Genomic DNA, 26,841 nt, shown 5'->3' on the forward strand with positions numbered 1-26,841 from the left:
CCACCTGCCCATCCATCCATCCACCTGCCCACCCACCCATCCATCCATCCACCTGCCCATCCATCCACCCACCCATCCATCCATCCACCTGCCCATCCATCCATCCACCTGCCCACCCACCCATCCATCCATCCACCTGCCCACCCGCCCATCCATCCATCTGCCCATCCATCCATCCACCCGCCCATCCATCCATCTGCCCATCCATCCATCCACCCATCCATCCATCCATCCACCTGCCCACCCACCCATCCATCCATCCACCTGCCCATCCATCCACCCACCCATCCATCCATCCACCTGCCCATCCATCCATCCACCTGCCCACCCACCCATCCATCCATCCACCTGCCCACCCGCCCATCCATCCATCTGCCCATCCATCCATCCACCCGCCCATCCATCCATCTGCCCATCCATCCATCCACCCGCCCATCCATCCATCCACCTGCCCATCCATCCACCCACCCATCCATCCATCCACCTGCCCATCCATCCATCCACCTGCCCACCCACCCATCCATCCATCCACCTGCCCACCCGCCCATCCATCCATCTGCCCATCCATCCATCCACCCGCCCATCCATCCATCTGCCCATCCATCCATCCACCCATCCATCCATCCATCCACCTGCCCACCCACCCATCCATCCATCCACCTGCCCATCCATCCACCCACCCATCCATCCATCCACCTGCCCATCCATCCATCCACCTGCCCACCCACCCATCCATCCATCCACCTGCCCACCCGCCCATCCATCCATCTGCCCATCCATCCATCCACCCGCCCACCCACCCATCTGTAGCTCCTCCACCCAGTAAATGCAACAGACGTGTATCAGGTAAAATGTTTTGTCTGAATGTTATTTTAGTATCATTGTGATATTATTACAGTTTTTATTCATATTTAGTCATTTTAATTATATAATTAGTTTTTATCTTTATATTTATTTTCAGTTTTATGATTTAATTTTAATTTTAGTAACATCTGCAGTAATTTTGTTGATTGTGTCTTGTATTATTTATTTTTTTTAGAAGGTTTGTCTTAATTTTATTTTAACAAAATTTTAGTTTTTTTTTTAAATGCCTTTTCGGTTACAGTTTTTTTTTTTTTTTAAGGTGTCCTTGTTACAGTGTAATTATACATTTAAGTACTGAGTGATATTAATTAACTGCATGTGCTTACTATATAGTTAGGATTAGGGTTTGATTCAGGGTTACTTGCATGTAATTATGCATAATTTATTGTTATTATAATAGTACGGACATGTAATGTGTAACAAGGAAACCTTAAAATAAAGTGTTACCGTTTTTTCTACAAAGTTTCTATTAGTTTTTATTTCCGTTTTAGTACATTAAGTTAAACTTAATTAAAAAGAGAAATGTTGCTTTGGAAAGTCAAATAAAGATGATTTCAGCTGTTTTTGTGGAGTGTCTGGAGCGGTTACTGCTTCCTGTCATGTGATCGTGTGTTCCTCAGTGTGTGCGGAGGCGTATAACCCTGATGAAGATGAAGACGAGGGCGGCGAGCCGAGGGTCGTTCACCCTAAAACCGAAGCGCAGCGTCAGCGACTACAGGAGGCCTGCAGGGACATACTGCTGTTCAAAACCCTCGAGCAGGTGCTTACAGTACATGAGGAGAACACCGAATACAGGCATTAAAGCACAATTTACAGGGAATCGGTCAAAGTTTGGATCAATTCATTAAAAGTAGGTCATTATACTTCAATCAAATAACGATATGGACTAGAATCTGTAGAAATTAAGCAGCAAAAAGACTATTTAAATATGAGTCGCTCATATCATTTACACACAAAGATAGGCTATTCACAGGTATTTACGGCAAACCGTCAAAATAAAAGTTGAGTATAACTTGAAGACATTATTGTGCTAGAATTATATTAGGCTACTATTGTTCAGTAGAATGTAATACTACTACTGTTGTGAATAATCAGACTGGGTTAGATCCATTTGCAGCTTTTATTAGAATAATCAAACAGACAGGGCCAAATACCAGCAAAACAGTGCAATAGAGGCAAGGCAGAGGCGGAATCAGAGTCCAATAAACAATCCGGGTCAGGGCAGGCAGAGAACAATCAGAACAGTCCAACTCAAACACAGGACCAGGACAGAAACGCTCAGTAGTGACAGCCGGGGCAAATCAAGACTTCGCAGTGAGGTGCTGTGTGTGAATGGCTTATATGTGTGTGTGTGTTAATGAGGTGCAGGTGTGGAGTGCAATCAGTCCCAGGTATGAGGCATGATGGGAATTGTAGTCTGAGGTGGCGTGCAAGCGTTCATGTGGTGAGCGAGTGACCTCTGGTGGTGAGTTAATGGAAGTTCATGGCCAGGATTCGTGACGACTACTACTATTACTAAAATTATTAAAACAGTTTAAGTAATAATTGCACAACATTTCTTTCATGTTTTAATTTTAATAGTAAATCCCATTTGTTTGGCTAAAAATAAAGTTTGTTTAATTTGATTAAAAGATTAATTAATGTTAATTTAATTTAATTGAAATTAATTATGCATTTGATAACCGGAATAATTTACATACAAAATGCAGAAAAAAAATTCATAGGGCTATTGTAAAAATAAAGTTTTATGCATTCAAATAATTAGACATGCTTAAACAGAATTTGGTAACAATAAAACACTTCATAGAGCTCTAACCATGTTTTTTTGTTAAGCCTTTAATAAATTGATGTTAAATTGTATAAGGTTTATGATTTTAATTTAATTAGACATGCTTTTTCATCTTCGAGAATCAGCTAAAAACACATCTCTTCCATCTTTATTTGATCCTCTATTCTAATTCTATTCTTTAAAAAATAACACTTGTCCCTTTTAGACTTGCACTCTTTTCATTTATTAACTGCTTGTTTTCTTTAAAAAAAATGAAAAACTAACACTAGCTTCTCTATTCTTTTTGTATTCTATTTATTGGTTTTCTCTTCATTTATTATACAATTAGGGACCTCAAACACTAGCTTGCTCCATTCTTTTTCTATTCTGTTTTCTTTGTATTTATTATATAATAAAACCTTGCTAGTGTAGTGTGTTAAGCTAACTGAGACTTGTTATAGCACCTGTGTATCAGTGCTCTTGTGTTGATTTGGATTGCTTCCATTGTCCTCATTTGTAAGTCACTTTGGATAAAAGCGTCTACTAATGTTTTTTGATTAATAAAATGTAACTTAACTGTTAAAAAAACGAATTTGGAAAAAATAAAGTGTATTTGACAGAAGTGTCTGCCTCTGTGTGTGTGCCAGGATCAGTTCTCCGAGGTGTTAGACAGCATGTTCCAGGTGCTGGTCAAACCCAGCGAGTGCATCATCAATCAGGGCGACGACGGCGATAACTTCTACGTGATTGAGAGGTGAGAGCGAAGCGGCTGCGTGCGTGTGAAGTGAGCCGCGGCGGATGAACCGTCTTCTCTCGTCTGTCTGCAGGGGTGTGTTTGAGATCCTGATTCAGAAGGACGGCGGGAGCCGCTGTGTGGGCCGCTATGATCATAAAGGCAGCTTCGGTGAGCTGGCCCTCATGTACAACACGCCGCGCGCCGCCACCATCAGAGCCACTCAGGAGGGGGCGCTGTGGGCGCTGGTGAGAGTCCCAGCATGCACTGCGCTCCACTCCTCATTAACATTGACTAATGGAATACATTAAAAAAGTTTTTCACTTAGATCTAGTTACATTGCACAGGGGTGGTTTTGTACGGAAACTTGTTTCTGCCACAGATTAAAACTATTTTAAAAATGATTTAATTAATTGCAATTTTCAACTTCACAATTCTCACTTTTTTTCTCTGAATTCTAAAAAAAAAGGCTGAATTGTGAGCAAAAAAATATATACATTTCAAAATATTTTGAAAAAAAACAAATAAGTAGCATTTATGTCATTATTATGAGAAACTTAGTTACAAAATGAGTTTCTTGTAATAGTGAAAAACCTTCTTATAATAATGAGTTTCTCGTAATAATGAATACGATTTCAAAATGGTCAAAAATATATTTGCTAAAATATGTTTCAAAAGATATTTGTGTAGTTTAGTTTTCTGCCATTATATATTTTTAATAATGGCCGTTTTTTTGTCCATTATTTCAAGTTTATATTATTATTTAAAAGTATTTAAAAATGTGTGACCATATAACAGATTTGAATATTTTAGCGAGAAACACATTTTACAATGTTATAAAAAAAATTACTATAATTACAATGTGTACAGTGCCCTCTAAAAGTATTGGAGCAGTAAAGACAGCATTGCTCTGTTGGCTGTGGAGTCAAGACATTTGCAAATATGATTAAAAGATGAATATGAGACACAACTACAGAATGACACATTTTATTATTAGCTGTTTCAACACACAGATGTTTTAGCAGTTAAGAAGTTCAGCACTTTTAGAGTTCATCCCTCTATCTGATGAGAGCATAAGTATTGGAGCAGTTGCCTCACAGGTCTTTCTAAGTGATCAGCTGTGTCCTGTTGCATTAATTCTTCAGATATTAAAAGCAGGGAATGTGTCGTATCAGTTATATCCATTACTTCTGTATTCTGAATCTTGCATTCGATGATGACACACAAACCAGGATGAAGATGAGGGAGCTGACTTTGAGAGAAAAGCAAGTGATTTGGATGCTAAAAGAAAAGAGGAAGTCAGTTAGAGCTCTAGCAAAAACAAAGGGCATGGAGAAATCAAGAGTTTGGAAACCACCAGCGACACCAGCAACCAACAACGACCTGATCGGCTGAGAAAACAACAGTAGTTGATGACAGACAAATCAAAAAAGCTGTGAAAATGAATCCTAAAAGACGTGTCTGTAAAATCAGCAACAACTTCCAGAAAGCTGGGTGATGCTCTGACAATCTACTGTCCTCAGGAGACTTTGACACAGAATTACAGATGCTACACAGCAAGATGCAAACCTCTGACCAGCACCAAACATAGAAAGACAAGAGTAGAGTTTGCAAAAAAGCACAAAGTTGAGCCAGAAGAGTTTTAGAACTGTGTTTATGGACCGATGAGACAAAGATGAACCTTTATCTAAGTGATGGGAAAGCAAAACTGTGGAGAATGATCCCAAGAATACAGCCTCATCTGTAAAGCATGGTGGAGGTGGTGTCATGGCATGGGCATGCATGGCTGTCTCTGGAACAGGCCCTCTCAACTTTACTGATGACTGGGAAGTCGTGGCCTAATGGTTAGAGAGTCGGACTCGTAATCCAAAGGTTGTGGGTTTGAGTCTCGGGCCGGCAGGGATTGTAGGTGGGGGGAGTGAATGTCCAGCTCTCTCCACCCTCAATACCACGACTGAGGTGCCCTTGAGCAAGACACCGAACCCCCAACTGCTCCCCGGGCGCCGCAGCATAAATGCTGCCCACTGCTCCGGGTGTGTGTTCACGGTGTGTGTGTGTGTGTGTGTGTGGATTTGTTCACTACTCACTGCTGTGTGTGTGCACTTGGATGGGTTAAATGCAGAGCACCAATTTCGAGTATGGGTCACCATACTTGACAATACGTCACGACTTTACTTTACTTTACTTTACTTAATGTATGATGACAGTAGCAGAATGAATTTGGAAGGGTACAAAACCATCTTACCTACCAATATTCAAGAAAATGCCACCAGATTCATTGGGAAGTGCTTCATATTGCATCAGGACAATGACCCAAAACACCCTGCAGTTCAGTCAAGGAGTTTATAAGAGCAAAGAAATGGAAAGTCTCAGATTGCCCAAGTCAATCTCCAGATTTAAATCTGATTGAACATGAATTTCAGCAGCTGGAGAGGAGAGTAAAGGCAGAAACTCCCCAAAACAAGCAACAATTGGGATTGTCTGCATTAAAGGCTGGGAAAAGTATTTCAAAGGATGAGAGCAAGAGTCTGGTGATGTCTATGGGTCACAGACTCACTGCTGTGATTGTGTGCAAGGGATCTGCAACTAAATAATAGCTTTTAATCTTTTATATCTGCCTTATGTTCAACTGTCCCAATACTTATGCTCACATCAATGAGTGGATGAACTCTAAAAGTGCTGTTCTTTTTATTTGGTAAAACATCTATGTGTTGAAACGGCTAATAATAAAATGTGACATTCTGTAGTTTTGTCTCATATTCATCTTTTAATCATATTTGCAAATGTCTTGACTCCACAGCCAACAGAGCAATTTTGTCTTTACTGTTACAATACTTACAGTATGGAGGGCACTATATATATATAAAAAAAAATTGAACATTATTAAATCATTATAAATCAAATTTTTGTCTGTAGTTGGCTGTTCCATCCACATTTGGATTTAAATACACTAAATATATTTTTTATTTCAAAAATAAAAAAATTTGTATGTAAATGCATGTTAAGTATATTTTGTGCTTTATGGGATAAAATCACAACTGTGAGGAGGGAAAAGTCAGAAATGTGAGATAAAAGTTTCAATGTTTGGAATTTTCCATATTGTCATCCCCTTATCTGCTCTTGACTCATTATTTAATCAGACTGACATACGTTATGTTTGTACACATTGTGACGATAATGTGTTTTTATCATCTTCAGGACAGAGCCACGTTCCACAGACTCATCGTGAAAAACAACGCAAAGAAGAGGAAGATGTACGAGAGTTTCATCGAGAGCGTCCCGCTGCTCAAGTCGCTGCAGGTGCGTCGAGTCGCGTTTTCTCTCTAAAGTTCTTCACTGTCTTGATTGTTTTCAACCAAAACAAGTAGTGATGAGAAGGAAATATACAATATAACAATAACAGTACAAATAGTATTCAAATTAAGTGCTGAATAAATATAAAACAATTATGCATGTGAAATGATTCATAAAAATCAATTATGCTCTAAATATGAGCTAAAAGCGTCAGTAGGTGGCAGCGAGGGACTGTTTTAATGAGTTAGTCATTGAATTATTCACTCAACTGATTCAGAAGCGAAGCAAGCGACTGTTTTTATGAATGAATCACTCGCTCAACAAGACTGACAGCCAATGTTCCCTCTAATTTATTTTCTTGCTGATTAACGTTTTCTCTATTGGCCGGACATTTCTGCCACCTGAGCAAAAACATTCAAAAAACATACCAGACCTGTACAGCGCACAGAAATAAAGTGTGTAACTTTGAACTTTAATGTGCTATTTATATTTGATTTGATCCTTGATGTAACTAAATGATGTACTTTTTAGGTTACCTGAGAACACATTTTTTACAGTATAATACACTGTTTAAAGGTGTTTCTTATGCTCATCAAGGCTGTGTCTATTTGAAATATTATTGCAATTTAAAATAAAAGATATTCTATTTTAATATACTTTAAACTGTAATTTATTTCTGTGATGCGCAGCTGTATTTTCAGCATCATTACTGCAGTCTTCAGTCACATGATCTTCAGAAATCATAATAATATACTGATTTATTATCAATGTTGAAACTGTTGTGCTGCTTCATATTTTTGATTCTTTGATGAATAAAAAGTTCAAAAGAACATAATTTATTCAAAATAGAAATCTTTTCAAACAATAGAAGTCTTTAGGATCACTTTTTATCCATTCGACACATTCTTGCTGAATAAAAGTATTAATTTCTTTAAATGAGTCTAAAATGTACTGAGCCCAAACTTTTGAACAGTAGTGTGTATTGTAACACAAAATTTCTATTTTGAATAACCACTGTTCTTTTTAACTTTTTATGTATCAAAGAATCCTGACAAAAGTATCACACAGGTCCCAAAAGCATTATGAAGCAGCACAACAGTTCAATAGGGTCTGGCTGCAGACTTGCACTTCCGCGGGTGACGTCACTTGCAGTCTTTTTTATTTTGTTCTGTTTATTGATTATTTTTTGTTTGAATCTCCAGGTGGTGAAGACAAGAAAAAAGAAACTAAATTACAATGTCACTTGCAATCGCCACTATCTGCGACGTTACTTCTGTTGCCAATGGAGACGAGACGCTGTGGTGCTTAAACGATTAAAACTAATTTAGTACAATAACGAACAGGGTCCTGCAAGTCTTCTGTAGGAGAAATAGAAAAGCTATACGTGTTGTATTTAAAATGTTTGAACGTTTGACGTGCAATTTAACGCATTGCATTGAATGGATAAAAAGTGATCGTGAAGACTTCTATTGTTTGAAAAGATTTCTATTTTGAATAAATTATGTTCTTTTGAACTTTTTATACATCACAGAATCAAAAATATTAAGCAGCACAACAGTTTCAACACTGATAATAAATCAGTATATTATTATGATTTCTGAAGCTCATGTGACACTGAAGACTGGAGTAATGATGCTGAAAATACAGCTGCAGATCACAGAAATACATTACAGTTTAAGACATATTCACACAGAAAACAGCTGATTTACATTAGAATAATATTTCAAATAGACACAGCCTTGATGAGCATAAGAAACACCTTTTGAATATTTTTGCTTAGAAATTGCAATATTACTGTTTTTTTCTGTATTTTGATCAAATAAATAGCCTTGATGAGCATGAGAGACTCCATTAAAAAAAATAAGGTCAATTACTTATTAGGTTTATAATATAGGCCTAACATAATAATATAATATAATATAATATGAAAACAAAATGAAGCATTTAAATTGAGCATGTGAATTCTTCTATAGCTATCTGAACATCCCTATAAAGTACAGTTGGCATGATACACCTGTATTGTACTGTATCGTCTGCATTTTAACATTATTTTTCCATAATTAATCACATTAAATCAACAGCCCTAGTTATGAGGTGTCTCTGTGTGTCAGTTATCGGAGCGCCTGAAGATCGTTGACGTGGTTGGGATGAAGACGTTCAGCGACGGCGAGCAAATCATTCGGCAGGTGTGTCTCGTTAATCTCCTCGTGATGTTCTTATCGTTCCTTTCTGATGAATGTGATTGTGTTTGTTCTCAGGGCGATTCGGCCGACTGCTTCTACATCGTGGAGTCTGGAGAAGTCAAGGTCATGATCAGAAGCAAAGTAAGAGTAAGAGCTCATGTCGCGTGTTTAGCTTGAGTCTGATGTGTTTAACGTGAGTCTTGTGTTTAGCGTGAGTCTGTCGCTCATGTAGCGTGTTTAGCGTGAGTCTTGTGTTAACGTGTCTGCAGACTCAGGCGGGTCAGAGGTCGCAGGAGGAGGTGGAGGTCGCGCGCTGCACCAGGGGTCAGTATTTCGGTGAGCTGGCGCTGGTCACCAATAAACCTCGAGCGGCGTCTGTGTACGCGGCAGGAGAGACCAGGTGTTTAGGTACGAAACTCACCAAGGACAGAAGCTGAAATATTACATCAGTGTTCATAGATGTACTGTATTTTCTGGAAAATAAATCCGCTTCAAAACTGCAGTGTTGAGAGAAAAAACAAATAAGTAGCATTCATGTCATTATTATGAGAAACTTAGAAAATAATGAGTTTCTCGTAATAATGAAAAACTTTCTCGTAATAATAACTTTGTTTCTCGTAATAATGAAAAACTTTCTCGTAATAATAACTTTGTTTCTCGTAATAATGAAAAACATTCTCATAATAATAACTTTGTTTCTCGTAATAATGAAAAACTTTCTCGTAATAATAACTTTGTTTCTCGTAATAATGAAAAACTTTCTCGTAATAATAACTTTGTTTCTCGTAATAATGAAAAACTTTCTCGTAATAATGACTTTGTTTCTCGTAATAATGAAAAACTTTCTCGTAATAATGACTTTGTTTCTCGTAATAATGAAAAACTTTCTCGTAATAATAACTTTGTTTCTCGTAATAATGAAAAACTTTCTCGTAATAATAACTTTGTTTCTCGTAATAATGAAAAACTTTCTCGTAATAATAACTTTGTTTCTCGTAATAATGACTTTGTTTCTCGTAATAATGAAAAACTTTCTCGTAATAATGACTTTGTTTCTCGTAATAATGAAAAACTTTCTCGTAATAATAACTTTGTTTCTCGTAATAATGAAAAACTTTCTCGTAATAATAACTTTGTTTCTCGTAATAATTAAAAACTTTCTCGTAATAATAACTTTGTTTCTCGTAATAATGAAAAACTTTCTCGTAATAATAACTTTGTTTCTCGTAATAATGAAAAACTTTCTCGTAATAATAACTTTGTTTCTCGTAATAATGAAAAACTTTCTCGTAATAATAACTTTGTTTCTCGTAATAATGAAAAACTTTCTCGTAATAATAACTTTGTTTCTCGTAATAATGAAAAACTTTCTCGTAATAATGACTTAGTTTCTCGTAATAATGAAAAACTTTCTCGTAATAATAACTTTGTTTCTCGTAATAATGAAAAACTTTCTCGTAATAATAACTTAGTTTCTCGTAATAATGAAAAACTTTCTCATAATAATAACTTTGTTTCTCGTAATAATGAAAAACTTTCTCGTAATAATAACTTAGTTTCTCGTAATAATGAAAAACTTTCTCGTAATAATAACTTTGTTTCTCGTAATAATGAAAAACTTTCTCGTAATAATAACTTTGTTTCTCGTAATAATGAAAAACTTTCTCGTAATAATAACTTAGTTTCTCGTAATAATGAAAAACTTTCTCATAATAATAACTTTGTTTCTCGTAATAATGAAAAACTTTCTCGTAATAATAACTTAGTTTCTCGTAATAATGAAAAACTTTCTCATAATAATAACTTTGTTTCTCGTAATAATGAAAAACTTTCTCGTAATAATAACTTAGTTTCTCGTAATAATGAAAAACTTTCTCGTAATAATAACTTTGTTTCTCGTAATAATGAAAAACTTTCTCGTAATAATAACTTTGTTTCTCGTAATAATGAAAAACTTTCTCGTAATAATGACTTTGTTTCTCGTAATAATGAAAAACTTTCTCGTAATAATGACTTTGTTTCTCGTAATAATGAAAAACTTTCTCGTAATAATGACTTTGTTTCTCGTAATAATGAAAAACTTTCTCGTAATAATAACTTTGTTTCTCGTAATAATGAAAAACTTTCTCGTAATAATAACTTTGTTTCTCGTAATAATGAAAAACTTTCTCGTAATAATAACTTTGTTTCTCGTAATAATGAAAAACTTTATGGTAATAATAACTTTGTTTCTCGTAATAAAAACTTTCTCATAATAATAACTTTGTTTCTCGTAATAATTAAAAACTTTCTCGTAATAATAACTTTGTTTCTCGTAATAATGAAAAACTTTCTCGTAATAATAACTTTGTTTCTCGTAATAATGAAAAACTTTCTCGTAATAATAACTTTGTTTCTCGTAATAATGAAAAACATTCTCATAATAATAACTTTGTTTCTCGTAATAATGAAAAACTTTCTCGTAATAATAACTTTGTTTCTCGTAATAATGAAAAACTTTCTCGTAATAATAACTTTGTTTCTCGTAATAATGAAAAACTTTCTCGTAATAATGACTTTGTTTCTCGTAATAATGAAAAACTTTCTCGTAATAATGACTTTGTTTCTCGTAATAATGAAAAACTTTCTCGTAATAATAACTTTGTTTCTCGTAATAATGAAAAACTTTCTCGTAATAATAACTTTGTTTCTCGTAATAATGAAAAACTTTCTCGTAATAATAACTTTGTTTCTCGTAATAATGACTTTGTTTCTCGTAATAATGAAAAACTTTCTCGTAATAATGACTTTGTTTCTCGTAATAATGAAAAACTTTCTCGTAATAATAACTTTGTTTCTCGTAATAATGAAAAACTTTCTCGTAATAATAACTTTGTTTCTCGTAATAATTAAAAACTTTCTCGTAATAATAACTTTGTTTCTCGTAATAATGAAAAACTTTCTCGTAATAATAACTTTGTTTCTCGTAATAATGAAAAACTTTCTCGTAATAATAACTTTGTTTCTCGTAATAATGAAAAACTTTCTCGTAATAATAACTTTGTTTCTCGTAATAATGAAAAACTTTCTCGTAATAATAACTTTGTTTCTCGTAATAATGAAAAACTTTCTCGTAATAATGACTTAGTTTCTCGTAATAATGAAAAACTTTCTCGTAATAATAACTTTGTTTCTCGTAATAATGAAAAACTTTCTCGTAATAATAACTTAGTTTCTCGTAATAATGAAAAACTTTCTCATAATAATAACTTTGTTTCTCGTAATAATGAAAAACTTTCTCGTAATAATAACTTAGTTTCTCGTAATAATGAAAAACTTTCTCGTAATAATAACTTTGTTTCTCGTAATAATGAAAAACTTTCTCGTAATAATAACTTTGTTTCTCGTAATAATGAAAAACTTTCTCGTAATAATAACTTAGTTTCTCGTAATAATGAAAAACTTTCTCATAATAATAACTTTGTTTCTCGTAATAATGAAAAACTTTCTCGTAATAATAACTTAGTTTCTCGTAATAATGAAAAACTTTCTCATAATAATAACTTTGTTTCTCGTAATAATGAAAAACTTTCTCGTAATAATAACTTAGTTTCTCGTAATAATGAAAAACTTTCTCGTAATAATAACTTTGTTTCTCGTAATAATGAAAAACTTTCTCGTAATAATAACTTTGTTTCTCGTAATAATGAAAAACTTTCTCGTAATAATGACTTTGTTTCTCGTAATAATGAAAAACTTTCTCGTAATAATGACTTTGTTTCTCGTAATAATGAAAAACTTTCTCGTAATAATGACTTTGTTTCTCGTAATAATGAAAAACTTTCTCGTAATAATAACTTTGTTTCTCGTAATAATGAAAAACTTTCTCGTAATAATAACTTTGTTTCTCGTAATAATGAAAAACTTTCTCGTAATAATAACTTTGTTTCTCGTAATAATGAAAAACTTTATGGTAATAATAACTTTGTTTCTCGTAATAAAAACTTTCTCATAATAATAACTTTGTTTCTCGTAATAATTAAAAACTTTCTCGTAATAATAACTTTGTTTCTCGTAATAATGAAAAACTTTCTCGTAATAATAACTTTGTTTCTCGTAATAATGAAAAACTTTCTCGTAATAATGACTTAGTTTCTCGTAATAATGAAAAACTTTCTCATAATAATAACTTTGTTTCTCGTAATAATGAAAAACTTTCTCGTAATAATGACTTAGTTTCTCGTAATAATGAAAAACTTTCTCATAATAATAACTTTGTTTCTCGTAATAATGAAAAACTTTCTCGTAATAATAACTTTGTTTCTCGTAATAATGAAAAACTTTCTCGTAATAATAACTTTGTTTCTCGTAATAATGAAAAACTTTCTCGTAATAATAACTTTGTTTCTCGTAATAATGAAAAACTTTCTCGTAATAATAACTTTGTTTCTCGTAATAATGAAAAACTTTCTCGTAATAATAACTTTGTTTCTCGTAATAATGACTTTGTTTCTCGTAATAATGAAAAACTTTCTCGTAATAATGACTTTGTTTCTCGTAATAATGAAAAACTTTCTCGTAATAATAACTTTGTTTCTCGTAATAATGAAAAACTTTCTCGTAATAATAACTTTGTTTCTCGTAATAATTAAAAACTTTCTCGTAATAATAACTTTGTTTCTCGTAATAATGAAAAACTTTCTCGTAATAATAACTTTGTTTCTCGTAATAATGAAAAACTTTCTCGTAATAATAACTTTGTTTCTCGTAATAATGAAAAACTTTCTCGTAATAATAACTTTGTTTCTCGTAATAATGAAAAACTTTCTCGTAATAATAACTTTGTTTCTCGTAATAATGAAAAACTTTCTCGTAATAATGACTTAGTTTCTCGTAATAATGAAAAACTTTCTCGTAATAATAACTTTGTTTCTCGTAATAATGAAAAACTTTCTCGTAATAATAACTTAGTTTCTCGTAATAATGAAAAACTTTCTCATAATAATAACTTTGTTTCTCGTAATAATGAAAAACTTTCTCGTAATAATAACTTAGTTTCTCGTAATAATGAAAAACTTTCTCGTAATAATAACTTTGTTTCTCGTAATAAAAACTTTCTCATAATAATAACTTTGTTTCTCGTAATAATGAAAAACTTTCTCGTAATAATGACTTAGTTTCTCGTAATAATGAAAAACTTTCTCGTAATAATGACTTAGTTTCTCGTAATAATGAAAAACTTTCTCATAATAATAACTTTGTTTCTCGTAATAATGAAAAACTTTCTCGTAATAATAACTTAGTTTCTCGTAATAATGAAAAACTTTCTCATAATAATAACTTTGTTTCTCGTAATAATGAAAAACTTTCTCGTAATAATAACTTAGTTTCTCGTAATAATGAAAAACTTTCTCGTAATAATAACTTTGTTTCTCGTAATAATGAAAAACTTTCTCGTAATAATAACTTTGTTTCTCGTAATAATGAAAAACTTTCTCGTAATAATGACTTTGTTTCTCGTAATAATGAAAAACTTTCTCGTAATAATGACTTTGTTTCTCGTAATAATGAAAAACTTTCTCGTAATAATGACTTTGTTTCTCGTAATAATGAAAAACTTTCTCGTAATAATAACTTTGTTTCTCGTAATAATGAAAAACTTTCTCGTAATAATAACTTTGTTTCTCGTAATAATGAAAAACTTTCTCGTAATAATAACTTTGTTTCTCGTAATAATGAAAAACTTTATGGTAATAATAACTTTGTTTCTCGTAATAAAAACTTTCTCATAATAATAACTTTGTTTCTCGTAATAATTAAAAACTTTCTCGTAATAATAACTTTGTTTCTCGTAATAATGAAAAACTTTCTCGTAATAATAACTTTGTTTCTCGTAATAATGAAAAACTTTCTCGTAATAATGACTTAGTTTCTCGTAATAATGAAAAACTTTCTCATAATAATAACTTTGTTTCTCGTAATAATGAAAAACTTTCTCGTAATAATGACTTAGTTTCTCGTAATAATGAAAAACTTTCTCATAATAATAACTTTGTTTCTCGTAATAATGAAAAACTTTCTCGTAATAATGACTTAGTTTCTCGTAATAATGAAAAACTTTCTCATAATAATAACTTTGTTTCTCGTAATAATGAAAAACTTTCTCATAATAATAACTTTGTTTCTCGTAATAATGAAAAACTTTCTCGTAATAATAACTTTGTTTCTCGTAATAATGAAAAACTTTCTCGTAATAATAACTTTGTTTCTCGTAATAATGAAAAACTTTCTCGTAATAATAACTTTGTTTCTCGTAATAATGAAAAACTTTCTCGTAATAATAACTTTGTTTCTCGTAATAATGAAAAACTTTCTCATAATAATAACTTTGTTTCTCGTAATAATGAAAAACTTTTCATAATAATAACTTTGTTTCTCGTAATAATGAAAAACTTTCTCGTAATAATAACTTTGTTTCTCGTAATAATGAAAAACTTTCTCATAATAATAACTTTTTCTCGTAATAATGAAAAACTTTCTCGTAATAATAACTTTGTTTCTCGTAATAATGAAAAACTTTCTCGTAATAATAACTTTGTTTCTCGTAATAATGAAAAACTTTCTCGTAATAATAACTTTGTTTCTCGTAATAATGAAAAACTTTCTCGTAATAATAACTTTGTTTCTCGTAATAATGAAAAACTTTCTCGTAATAATAACTTTGTTTCTCGTAATAATGAAAAACTTTCTCGTAATAATAACTTTGTTTCTCGTAATAATGAAAAACTTTCTCGTAATAATAACTTTGTTTCTCGTAATAATGAAAAACTTTCTCGTAATAATAACTTTGTTTCTCGTAATAATGAAAAACTTTCTCGTAATAATAACTTTGTTTCTCGTAATAATGAAAAACTTTCTCGTAATAATAACTTTGTTTCTCGTAATAATGAAAAACTTTCTCGTAATAATAACTTTGTTTCTCGTAATAATGAAAAACTTTCTCGTAATAATAACTTTGTTTCTCGTAATAATGAAAAACTTTCTCGTAATAATAACTTTGTTTCTCGTAATAATGAAAAACTTTCTCGTAATAATAACTTTGTTTCTCGTAATAATGAAAAACTTTCTCGTAATAATAACTTTGTTTCTCGTAATAATGAAAAACTTTCTCGTAATAATAACTTTGTTTCTCGTAATAATGAAAAACTTTCTCGTAATAATAACTTTGTTTCTCGTAATAATGAAAAACTTTCTCGTAATAATAACTTTGTTTCTCGTAATAATGAAAAACTTTATGGTAATAACTTTGTTTCTCGTAATAATGAAAAACTTTCTCGTAATAATAACTTTGTTTCTCGTAATAATGAAAAACTATCTCATAATAATAACTTTGTTTCTCGTAATAATGAAAAACTTTCTCGTAATAATAACTTTGTTTCTCGTAATAATGAAAAACTTTCTCATAATAATAACTTTGTTTCTCGTAATAATGAAAAACTTTCTCGTAATAATAACTTTGTTTCTCGTAATAATGAAAAACTTTCTCGTAATAATAACTTTGTTTCTCGTAATAATGAAAAACTTTCTCGTAATAATAACTTTGTTTCTCGTAATAATGAAAAACTTTCTCGTAATAATAACTTTGTTTCTCGTAATAATGAAAAACTTTCTCGTAATAATAACTTTGTTTCTCGTAATAATGAAAAACTTTCTCGTAATAATAACTTTGTTTCTCGTAATAATGAAAAACTTTCTCGTAATAATAACTTTGTTTCTCGTAATAATGAAAAACTTTCTCGTAATAATAACTTTGTTTCTCGTAATAATGAAAAACTTTCTCGTAATAATAACTTTGTTTCTCGTAATAATGAAAAACTTTCTCGTAATAATAACTTTGTTTCTCGTAATAATGAAAAACTTTCTCGTAATAATAACTTTGTTTCTCGTAATAATGAAAAACTTTCTCATAATAATAACTTTGTTTCTCGTAATAATGAAAAACTTTCTCGTAATAATAACTTTGTTTCTCGTAATAATGAAAAACTTTATGGTAATAACTTTGTTTCTCGTAATAATGAAAAACTTTCTCGTAATAATAACTTTGTTTCTCGTAATAATGAAAAACTATCTCATAATAATAACTTTGTTTCTCGTAATAATGAAAAACTTTCTCGTAATAATAACTTTGTTTCTCGTAATAATGAAAAACTTTCTCATAATAATAACTTTGTTTCTCGTAATAATGAAAAACTTTCTCGTAATAATAACTTTGTTTCTCGTAATAATGAAAAACTTTCTCGTAATAATAACTTTGTTTCTCGTAATAATGAAAAACTTTCTCGTAATAATGACTTAGTTTCTCGTAATAATGAAAAACTTTCTCGTAATAATGACTTAGTTTCTCGTAATAATGAAAAACTTTCTCGTAATAATGACTTAGTTTCTCGTAATAATGAAAAACTTTCTCGTAATAATAACTTTGTTTCTCGTAATAATGAAAAACTTTCTCATAATAATAACTTTGTTTCTCGTAATAATGAAAAACTTTCTCGTAATAATAACTTTGTTTCTCGTAATAATGAAAAACTTTCTCGTAATAATAACTTTGTTTCTCGTAATAATGAAAAACTTTCTCGTAATAATAACTTTGTTTCTCGTAATAATGAAAAACTTTCTCGTAATAATAACTTTGTTTCTCGTAATAATGAAAAACTTTCTCGTAATAATAACTTTGTTTCTCGTAATAAAAACTTTCTCATAATAATGACTTTGTTTCTCGTAATAATGAAAAACTTTCTCATAATAATAACTTTGTTTCTCGTAATAATGAAAAACTTTCTCGTAATAATAACTTTGTTTCTCGTAATAATGAAAAACTTTCTCATAATAATAACTTTGTTTCTCGTAATAATGAAAAACTTTCTCATAATAATAACTTTGTTTCTCGTAATAATGAAAAACTTTCTCGTAATAATGACTTAGTTTCTCGTAATAATGAAAAACTTTTCATAATAATAACTTTGTTTCTCGTAATAATGAAAAACTTTCTCGTAATAATAACTTTGTTTCTCGTAATAATGAAAAACTTTCTCATAATAATAACTTTGTTTCTCGTAATAATGAAAAACTTTCTCGTAATAATAACTTTGTTTCTCGTAATAATGAAAAACTTTCTCGTAATAATAACTTTGTTTCTCGTAATAAAAACTTTCTCATAATAATGACTTTGTTTCTCGTAATAATGAAAAACTTTTCATAATAATAACTTTGTTTCTCGTAATAATGAAAAACTTTCTCGTAATAATAACTTTGTTTCTCGTAATAATGAAAAACTTTCTCATAATAATAACTTTGTTTCTCGTAATAATGAAAAACTTTCTCGTAATAATAACTTTGTTTCTCGTAATAATGAAAAACTTTCTCGTAATAATAACTTTGTTTCTCGTAATAATGAAAAACTTTCTCGTAATAATAACTTTGTTTCTCGTAATAATGAAAAACTTTCTCGTAATAATAACTTTGTTTCTCGTAATAATGAAAAACTTTCTCGTAATAATAACTTTGTTTCTCGTAATAATGAAAAACTTTCTCGTAATAATAACTTTGTTTCTCGTAATAATGAAAAACTTTCTCGTAATAATAACTTTGTTTCTCGTAATAAAAACTTTCTCATAATAATGACTTTGTTTCTCGTAATAATGAAAAACTTTCTCATAATAATAACTTTGTTTCTCGTAATAATGAAAAACTTTCTCGTAATAATAACTTTGTTTCTCGTAATAATGAAAAACTTTCTCATAATAATAACTTTGTTTCTCGTAATAATGAAAAACTTTCTCATAATAATAACTTTGTTTCTCGTAATAATGAAAAACTTTCTCGTAATAATGACTTAGTTTCTCGTAATAATGAAAAACTTTTCATAATAATAACTTTGTTTCTCGTAATAATGAAAAACTTTCTCGTAATAATAACTTTGTTTCTCGTAATAATGAAAAACTTTCTCATAATAATAACTTTGTTTCTCGTAATAATGAAAAACTTTCTCGTAATAATAACTTTGTTTCTCGTAATAATGAAAAACTTTCTCGTAATAATAACTTTGTTTCTCGTAATAAAAACTTTCTCATAATAATGACTTTGTTTCTCGTAATAATGAAAAACTTTTCATAATAATAACTTTGTTTCTCGTAATAATGAAAAACTTTCTCATAATAATAACTTTGTTTCTCGTAATAATGAAAAACTTTCTCGTAATAATAACTTTGTTTCTCGTAATAATGAAAAACTTTCTCGTAATAATGACTTAGTTTCTCGTAATAATGAAAAACTTTCTCGTAATAATAACTTTGTTTCTCGTAATAATGAAAAACTTTCTCGTAATAATGACTTAGTTTCTCGTAATAATGAAAAACTTTCTCGTAATAATGACTTAGTTTCTCGTAATAATGAAAAACTTTCTCGTAATAATAACTTTGTTTCTCGTAATAATGAAAAACTTTCTCGTAATAATAACTTTGTTTCTCGTAATAATGAAAAACTTTCTCGTAATAATAACTTTGTTTCTCGTAATAATGAAAAACTTTTCATAATAATAACTTTGTTTCTCGTAATAATGAAAAACTTTCTCGTAATAATAACTTTGTTTCTCGTAATAATGAAAAACTTTCTCGTAATAATAACTTTGTTTCTCGTAATAATGAAAAACTTTCTCGTAATAATAACTTTGTTTCTCGTAATAATGAAAAACTTTCTCGTAATAATAACTTTGTTTCTCGTAATAATGAAAAACTTTTCATAATAATAACTTTGTTTCTCGTAATAATGAAAAACCTTCTCGTAATAATGACTTAGTTTCTCGTAATAATGAAAAACTTTCTCGTAATAATGACTTAGTTTCTCGTAATAATGAAAAACTTTCTCGTAATAATGACTTAGTTTCTCGTAATAATGAAAAACTTTCTCGTAATAATAACTTTGTTTCTCGTAATAATGAAAAACTTTCTCGTAATAATAACTTTGTTTCTCGTAATAATGAAAAACTTTCTCATAATAATAACTTTGTTTCTCGTAATAATGAAAAACTTTCTCGTAATAATAACTTTGTTTCTCGTAATAATGAAAAACTTTATGGTAATAACTTTGTTTCTCGTAATAATGAAAAACTTTCTCGTAATAATAACTTTGTTTCTCGTAATAATGAAAAACTATCTCATAATAATAACTTTGTTTCTCGTAATAATGAAAAACTTTCTCGTAATAATAACTTTGTTTCTCGTAATAATGAAAAACTTTCTCATAATAATAACTTTGTTTCTCGTAATAATGAAAAACTTTCTCGTAATAATGACTTAGTTTCTCGTAATAATGAAAAACTTTCTCGTAATAATGACTTAGTTTCTCGTAATAATGAAAAACTTTCTCGTAATAATGACTTAGTTTCTCGTAATAATGAAAAACTTTCTCGTAATAATAACTTTGTTTCTCGTAATAATGAAAAACTTTCTCATAATAATAACTTTGTTTCTCGTAATAATGAAAAACTTTATGGTAATAATAACTTTGTTTCTCGTAATAATGAAAAACTTTCTCGTAATAATAACTTTGTTTCTCGTAATAATGAAAAACTTTCTCGTAATAATAACTTTGTTTCTCGTAATAATGAAAAACTTTCTCGTAATAATAACTTTGTTTCTCGTAATAATGAAAAACTTTCTCGTAATAATAACTTTGTTTCTCGTAATAAAAACTTTCTCATAATAATGACTTTGTTTCTCGTAATAATGAAAAACTTTCTCATAATAATAACTTTGTTTCTCGTAATAATGAAAAACTTTCTCGTAATAATAACTTTGTTTCTCGTAATAATGAAAAACTTTCTCATAATAATAACTTAGTTTCTCGTAATAATGAAAAACTTTCTCATAATAATAACTTTGTTTCTCGTAATAATGAAAAACTTTCTCATAATAATAACTTTGTTTCTCGTAATAATGAAAAACTTTCTCATAATAATAACTTTGTTTCTCGTAATAATGAAAAACTTTCTCGTAATAATAACTTTGTTTCTCGTAATAATGAAAAACTTTCTCGTAATAATAACTTTGTTTCTCGTAATAAAAACTTTCTCATAATAATGACTTTGTTTCTCGTAATAATGAAAAACTTTCTCGTAATAATAACTTTGTTTCTCGTAATAATGAAAAACTTTCTCATAATAATGACTTTGTTTCTCGTAATAATGAAAAACTTTTCATAATAATAACTTTGTTTCTCGTAATAATGAAAAACTTTCTCGTAATAATAACTTTGTTTCTCGTAATAATGAAAAACTTTCTCATAATAATAACTTTGTTTCTCGTAATAATGAAAAACTTTCTCGTAATAATAACTTTGTTTCTCGTAATAATGAAAAACTTTCTCGTAATAATAACTTTGTTTCTCGTAATAATGAAAAACTTTCTCGTAATAATAACTTTGTTTCTCGTAATAATGAAAAACTTTCTCGTAATAATAACTTTGTTTCTCGTAATAATGAAAAACTTTCTCGTAATAATAACTTTGTTTCTCGTAATAATGAAAAACTTTATGGTAATAACTTTGTTTCTCGTAATAATGAAAAACTTTCTCGTAATAATAACTTTGTTTCTCGTAATAATGAAAAACTTTCTCGTAATAATAACTTTGTTTCTCGTAATAATGAAAAACTTTCTCGTAATAATAACTTTGTTTCTCGTAATAATGAAAAACTTTCTCGTAATAATAACTTTGTTTCTCGTAATAATGAAAAACTTTCTCGTAATAATAACTTTGTTTCTCGTAATAATGAAAAACTTTCTCGTAATAATAACTTTGTTTCTCGTAATAATGAAAAACTTTCTCGTAATAATAACTTTGTTTCTCGTAATAATGAAAAACTTTCTCGTAATAATAACTTTGTTTCTCGTAATAATGAAAAACTTTCTCGTAATAATAACTTTGTTTCTCGTAATAATGAAAAACTTTCTCGTAATAATAACTTTGTTTCTCGTAATAATGAAAAACTTTCTCGTAATAATAACTTTGTTTCTCGTAATAATGAAAAACTTTCTCATAATAATAACTTTGTTTCTCGTAATAATGAAAAACTTTCTCGTAATAATAACTTTGTTTCTCGTAATAATGAAAAACTTTATGGTAATAACTTTGTTTCTCGTAATAATGAAAAACTTTCTCGTAATAATAACTTTGTTTCTCGTAATAATGAAAAACTATCTCATAATAATAACTTTGTTTCTCGTAATAATGAAAAACTTTCTCGTAATAATAACTTTGTTTCTCGTAATAATGAAAAACTTTCTCATAATAATAACTTTGTTTCTCGTAATAATGAAAAACTTTCTCGTAATAATGACTTAGTTTCTCGTAATAATGAAAAACTTTCTCGTAATAATGACTTAGTTTCTCGTAATAATGAAAAACTTTCTCGTAATAATGACTTAGTTTCTCGTAATAATGAAAAACTTTCTCGTAATAATAACTTTGTTTCTCGTAATAATGAAAAACTTTCTCATAATAATAACTTTGTTTCTCGTAATAATGAAAAACTTTCTCGTAATAATAACTTTGTTTCTCGTAATAATGAAAAACTTTCTCGTAATAATAACTTTGTTTCTCGTAATAATGAAAAACTTTCTCGTAATAATAACTTTGTTTCTCGTAATAATGAAAAACTTTCTCATAATAATAACTTTGTTTCTCGTAATAATGAAAAACTTTCTCGTAATAATAACTTTGTTTCTCGTAATAATGAAAAACTTTCTCGTAATAATGACTTAGTTTCTCGTAATAATGAAAAACTTTCTCGTAATAATAACTTTGTTTCTCGTAATAATGAAAAACTTTCTCGTAATAATGACTTAGTTTCTCGTAATAATGAAAAACTTTCTCGTAATAATGACTTAGTTTCTCGTAATAATGAAAAACTTTTCATAATAATAACTTTGTTTCTCGTAATAAAAACTTTCTCATAATAATGACTTTGTTTCTCGTAATAATGAAAAACTTTTCATAATAATAACTTTGTTTCTCGTAATAATGAAAAACTTTCTCGTAATAATAACTTTGTTTCTCGTAATAATGAAAAACTTTCTCATAATAACTTTGTTTCTCGTAATAATGAAAAACTTTCTCGTAATAATAACTTTGTTTCTCGTAATAATGAAAAACTTTCTCGTAATAATAACTTTGTTTCTCGTAATAATGAAAAACTTTCTTGTAATAATGACTTAGTTTCTCGTAATAATGAAAAACTTTCTCGTAATAATAACTTAGTTTCTCGTAATAATGAAAAACTTTCTTGTAATAATAACTTTGTTTCTCGTAATAATGAAAAACTTTCTTGTAATAATAACTTTGTTTCTCGTAATAATGAAAAACTTTCTCGTAATAATAACTTTGTTTCTCGTAATAATGAAAAACTTTCTCGTAATAATAACTTTGTTTCTCGTAATAATGAAAAACTTTCTTGTAATAATAACTTTGTTTCTCGTAATAATGAAAAACTTTCTTGTAATTATGGCTTGTTTTCTTGTATGAAAGTTTCTCATCACTTGTTTTTAAAGTTTTTACTCGAGTATGGCGGAAACAGGCTTCCATATAAGAAAAAAAATTATCTCATAAAAAAAGTTTCAAATGTTTTTCCTTGTATTCCTTTTTTCCTCCAAAACACTTTTTTCTCTTTTAAAAAATGATTTTCTTTCACCAGATTTCTTTCTAACTCAAAAATTTTTTTCTCTTATCAATATTTTTTTAGTGATGGTAAAGTGAAGCGTTCTGAACCAGGAAAGCTTTCAACACAATTGTATCGGGAAAAAGGGTCATCACTCAAAGCTTTTGAGCTTCATATATACATTATGATATTGGGGGGGGGTACTGAAGCAGTCACGTGGTTTTCAGGCGAACGAAGCTTCGGATGTCATAGATCACGTGCACATGAAGCTTTAGTGTTGATCGTAAAATCACTAGTTTATTTATAACAGGAAAAAAGTTTTTTGTTGAGAAAAAAAAATTGAGAAGTTTTTTTTTTTGTGGAAAAACGTGACGTAAAAGAAAATCTGAAAAAAAATCATTAAAAGATCTGTTAATGCAAAATAAGAGTGAAGTGCAAATCCCCATAATGCACCACACCGAGTGGTTTACAAACCATCCAAACTGACGATCACAAGAGTCAGCAGAAGATCCGTGACCTCTATATTCATATTTCACACATGCATCCTTTAAATATGAACCTATCGCTCCTCAAAGCCATGAACTGAACGTCATCATGAGTACAATTCTGCATATACAGCTGCTCATACTGAACTTTTTTTATAATCTCAATTTGATTTGTGCATTAAGTAGTTCAAATAGTTTGACTGGCGTTGGATGTTTTTCATTTTTCAAAGTTACTTCATGTTTTATGTCAACTAATAATTACAAATATAAGTATAAAAGTGTAAAAATACTGCAAGACGCTGATCAGAAGACCTTGAGAAGATCAGGGGCCTCGTTTATAAAATGTTTTGCAGAAATCTTACGATCATTTCTAAGATATGCGTACGTGCGATTCAAAGAATGAACATACGAACAGAAATCACGTGTTCAGATGTGAAATCTATGAATCACAAATGATCTCGAGCTTGCATGCAATTGAATGGTTTCAGCTCTCTGCTTGTAAACGACTCCTAATTAATACCGTTAACATATAAAAGATCACCAATCATCATAGTTTAGAACAGAGAGCTGCAAGAACAGCTTATATTTGAAAAAACCTGCAATACTCCGACAATAAAAGGTGCGTAGTCTGCTCAGACCCTGAGGCTAAGCACTTTTATGAGCGCTGGCGTAGACTTAAGCGTACGCACACTTTATAAATGAGGCCCCAGGACTGCAGGATTGATCTCATCAAGCTGAATAATAAGTGCAGTATGTTAGAAACGTATAAATCCATGTTCAGATTAAAGGTCCCTGCACACAGAGTCCACAATTGTAGCTTGCGCTTTTCATATTCGTCATCCATCACGCACACCGAGTCCGATACATATTAATCCGTTGTGAACAAATGAGCTAAATAAGCAGTGAGGATGATGATGATGTCCTCTCTCTTGGATGGACCCAATATTTCCTTTCTTTTTCTCTTTTTGAAAGAAAAAGAAAGAGGACATCTTGGGTCCTGAGAGGAAGATCTTTATATTCTCTCTTTGTTTGCCGTACACACACAGAGATGCAAACAGGCAAGAAGATCGGGGATCATGCTCCACACGGGATTTCTTTTAAACATATTTGCTTTACATACCTATTTGTAGTTACTTTAAGGTATTTTTAAAACTATTTTTTTATTACCTTATATGTACAAAACTGTAATAAAGTTTTTTTGTTTTTTTTACATTTTGTAGCAACATTTGACAAAACTCACGATTAAATATATTTGGTTAAAATGCCATGTTAGTGTTAAGCAGGCTATTAAAGACAGTATTGTCTGATTAGACGGCGATGCGGAGCTAAAATACTACGTTTGCCCTCTCTTCACCGTTCACATCTCAGACCTCAAATATCACTCTTTCTAGACAGAGTATTTACTCTTTACTACAAAAACGATTTCTATAGCTTATTGAAATAATAAATGTCATAGGTGACCTAATTTGATCGTGTGTGTGTGTGTTTGGTGCAGTGATCGACGTGCAGGCCTTCGAGCGTCTGCTGGGCTCCTGTAAGCAGATTCTGAAGAGGAACATCTCTCAGTACGAGCAGCAGCTGCTGGCCATCTTCGGATCCAGCATCGACCTCAAACACTGACCAACCAACGCCTCGGAGAAAGCAGAAAACAGCTCGCTTCATACAAATCACCTTCACAATTACACACATAACCAGAAGATCAAATCCAGCTAGAAGATGCTTCGCAGAATCAGAGAAAGGCCTGACTTGCAGCAAATGCAGTGCTATTGTGAACGGAGTCGAGCTGTTTTCTGTAGAAACAGAGCTGAAGATGATCTCCTTGTTCTCCAGCATTGATCCTCATCCCAGTAGCTCTGTCCTGATATTCACTATACACTGGAAAAAATATTCTTTTTTTCAGAAAACAAGACAAAAATACTAAATCGTTTTCCTTCAGTGAATGCATCCTGATTCAAGAATTTCTAGATATTTATTAGTGATTAATCGCACCCAAAATAAAGGCTTTTGTTTACAGAATGTGTGTATTGTGTATATTTATGTATAAATACACATAAAGCATATATTTTGAAAATATTTACATGTATATTCATATAATTTATAACATATTTAATATATAAATGTAATATTTTCTTAAATATATACATGCATGTGTGTGCACTGTTTATAATCATGTAAACTATTTTTTATTTGGGATGAGATTAATCAGGATTAATCGTTTGACAGCACTAATATTTATACTAGAAAACAAGACTATAATATCTTTAAGACTATAATAATAATATCTTATCCAAGTTGTTCATTTTTACTTGTCAAGAAAAATGATCTTTTGCCTTTGAATTAAGATTATGTTTCCAACCCCTTTGGCAGATATTTTCCTTGTTTTCAGTAAAAACTAACAAAATTTGGTTATTTTCAGAAAACAAGACATCTTAACTAGTGCTGTCAAACGATTAAAAGTTTGTTTACATAATGTGTGTGTGTACTGTGTATATTTATGTATGAATACAAACTGAATATACAGAATATATTTTGAAAATATTTACGTCTATATTTATATTCATACATTCGATTTAAGATATGCTGTTTATATTTCTCTGAATATACACACACACGTAAAGAAACGTTTTTGGATGCGATTAATGGTTTGACGGCACTAATCTTAAATCATTTGACTCAAGTAAATTCCAGAATTTGGAGATCTTTATACTAGAAAAGATGACATGCTATCATTGTGTTGCAGTGTAATCCACGTGTTTGTGATTTCTCCTGAATAAAGGCTTAAATGAAAGAGACTGACAAAGTTTTATGGACTTTTTTTTTTATTT

The 26,841-nt window shown here is 30.1% G+C and overlaps 1 protein-coding gene across 1 annotated transcript in view; it reads left to right on the forward strand.

The window, feature by feature from the left end:
* Positions 1-26,810, forward strand: part of LOC306874449 (cAMP-dependent protein kinase type II-alpha regulatory subunit-like) — a 28,847-nt gene extending 2,037 nt beyond the window's left edge. The window contains exons 2-9 of the mRNA XM_079424499.1: positions 1,485-1,624; positions 3,280-3,386; positions 3,460-3,613; positions 6,564-6,665; positions 8,771-8,845; positions 8,918-8,983; positions 9,112-9,250; positions 25,512-26,810. Coding sequence (XP_079280625.1) covers positions 1,485-1,624; positions 3,280-3,386; positions 3,460-3,613; positions 6,564-6,665; positions 8,771-8,845; positions 8,918-8,983; positions 9,112-9,250; positions 25,512-25,636 — 908 coding nt within the window. The 3' untranslated portion in view covers positions 25,637-26,810. The remainder of the gene's footprint in view (positions 1-1,484; positions 1,625-3,279; positions 3,387-3,459; positions 3,614-6,563; positions 6,666-8,770; positions 8,846-8,917; positions 8,984-9,111; positions 9,251-25,511) is intronic.
* The last annotated feature ends 31 nt before the right edge of the window (positions 26,811-26,841 follow it).

The sequence above is a fragment of the Barbus barbus genome, assembly GCF_936440315.1.
Source record: "Barbus barbus genome assembly, chromosome: 9".
Lineage (NCBI taxonomy): Eukaryota > Metazoa > Chordata > Actinopteri > Cypriniformes > Cyprinidae > Barbus > Barbus barbus.